At 35.5% G+C, this 2,456-nt stretch overlaps 1 protein-coding gene across 1 annotated transcript; it reads left to right on the forward strand.

Annotated features, from left to right (window-relative positions):
* The first annotated feature begins 449 nt into the window (after positions 1-449).
* LOC114615671 (olfactory receptor 52Z1-like) lies at positions 450-1,409 on the forward strand. The gene has a single exon (XM_028761340.1). It carries the CDS (start codon positions 450-452, stop codon positions 1,407-1,409), a length of 960 nt encoding a protein of 319 aa, XP_028617173.1.
* The last annotated feature ends 1,047 nt before the right edge of the window (positions 1,410-2,456 follow it).

A 2,456-nucleotide genomic window follows, 5' to 3' on the forward strand; every position in this document is an offset into this window, starting at 1 on the left:
TTTTATTTGGATATATAGTAGTGGAGATTAGTAAGATTAGAGCTAATATTTTCTCTGCCTGAGTTTTAGATTCAATGAGTTCTATGGAAAGACTCAAAGCTTATAGAGACTTTCTTTTCTGTCCATGTGAATAATATGTGTATACTATAGGTTAACATAAAGACGACTCGAGGTGGTCACCATAAAAATTTTATGTATATAAAGAAGCTTATATACATAAAGTGATAAAGTACGTAATAAATATTTATTACATGATACACATTTCTTTCAAGATTCAATAATTAATTGTTTGATCAAAGGTGTGCACATTTAGCCTAGTTAATTCTCCTCAATGCTTTTACACAGATGTAAATATTGGGGAAGATATGACAAGACCTCATCCAGCCTTGTCTGCATGCCTCAATCTTTAACACTGTAGGCGTGTTAAAGAGCCAAGGCTTGTGTATGCAATGAAGGTGGCCTCTTCCTTTCACAATCACACCAATCCACAGGATGTGTGGTATATTCTGACTGGAATCCCAGGACTGGAAGATCTGCACACCTGGATAGCCATCCCCATTTGTTCTATGTACATTGTGGCTGTCATAGGCAATATTCTCCTGATCTTCCTCATAGTGACTGAACGAAGTCTCCATGAGCCCATGTACTTTTTTCTCTCCATGCTGGCATTAGCAGATCTCTTGCTCTCCACAGCTACAGCCCCCAAGATGCTGGCCATCTTCTGGTTCCATTCCACGGGTATTTCCTTTGGTAATTGTGTGTCCCAAATGTTCTTCATACATTTCATCTTTGTGGCAGAGTCGGCTATTCTTCTGGCCATGGCATTTGACCGCTATGTGGCCATCTGTTACCCACTGAGATATACCATCATCCTTACTTCCTCAGTCATTGGCAAGATTGGCACAGCAGCTGTGGTCAGAAGCTTTCTCATCTGTGGTCCATTCATCTTTCTTGTGTATCGACTTCTGTACTGTGGGAGACACATAATTCCCCATTCGTACTGTGAGCACATGGGCATTGCCAGATTGGCATGTGACAATATCACTGTCAACATAATATATGGGCTTACTATGGCCCTCTTGTCTACAGGGCTGGATATACTACTCATCATTATTTCTTACACCATGATCCTTCGCACTGTTTTTCAAATCCCTTCCTGGGCTGCCAGATATAAGGCCCTCAACACATGTGGCTCCCACATCTGTGTTATTCTTTTGTTCTACACACCTGCATTCTTTTCATTTTTTGCCCATCGCTTTGGAGGCAAAACCATTCCTCGCCACATCCACATCCTAGTGGCCAACCTCTATGTAGTTGTGCCCCCAATGCTTAACCCCATCATTTATGGGGTGAAGACCAAGCATATCCAAGATCGAGTGGTTTTCCTTTTCTCTTCAGTGAGTACATGATAACATGACAGCAGATGTTAAAGATAGAGTGTTCTTAAACAAAACCCTTTTTAAATGTCAGCTCTGTGAGAAATAGGAATAAATAAAATTTATTTAGAGTGCTTCACTTTCAAAACGATAATATCCATGTAAAATTGTCACTATATAATCTAATACTTTCAGAGAGTGTGGGAAAATATCTTAGTGACTTCCTATTAGTGAGGCCTTCAAATTACTTTATATTTATATATAGATAACAGTGAAAAATAAATTTCTTATGTAAAGAAAGTAAAAACAGAAATCTATTAAATATCTTAAAGCTATTTTTATTCTCTGAAATTATTACATTATATTTTGATCATATTTCAAAGGCTGCTGAAGTGTAAAGCATTTCTCTGCCCATCAGCAGATATATAAGGCAATAGAATGAAGCCTTTATATTATAGTTATTTTTGTCAACATAATTCTTATACTAAATTAAGAACTCTAAAATCATTTCCTTTAAGATTCCCTGATATTTCATGAGTTCTATTTTTTTCTTTTGAAACTAGGGTTCATGGAGCTACTTGCCTGTTTTTTGTAACGGTTGTTACTGCCTGCAATTGTAAATTTATATATATATATATATTTAGGCAATGTATAAACTTATACAATGTATACATTAAATAAGTTGTCAATAGTAAGTTAAACATATTTACTAAGATAAAGCTAGCTCTCAGTGTCACCCTAGTTTTCTAAAAGATCTAATTTTTCACATGTGTGTTGGGACTTTAAAGATACTAGGGAGCATCCTGATGTCAACACAGCCTGTGTAAGAGTAAATGCCTGGAAAGTCCCATCCCCAATAGTTAACAGGAAAATCCAAAAGAAGCTTCCTTGAATTATTAACAAAGAAACTTTCACTGAAAAAAGGATTTAATCATGTGCGTGAACACATTATACAAAAATTCAACTTGTTAAAAACCCTTCCCTTTTCTGATAAAACCCCTCAAAATTCAAGAAAATGTAAAAAAAAGTCCTGATATATATATATATATATATATATATATATATATATATATATATATA

Source organism: Grammomys surdaster, unplaced genomic scaffold (genome assembly GCF_004785775.1).
Source record: "Grammomys surdaster isolate TR1022 unplaced genomic scaffold, NIH_TR_1.0 131683, whole genome shotgun sequence".
Classification (NCBI taxonomy): Eukaryota; Metazoa; Chordata; class Mammalia; order Rodentia; family Muridae; genus Grammomys; species Grammomys surdaster.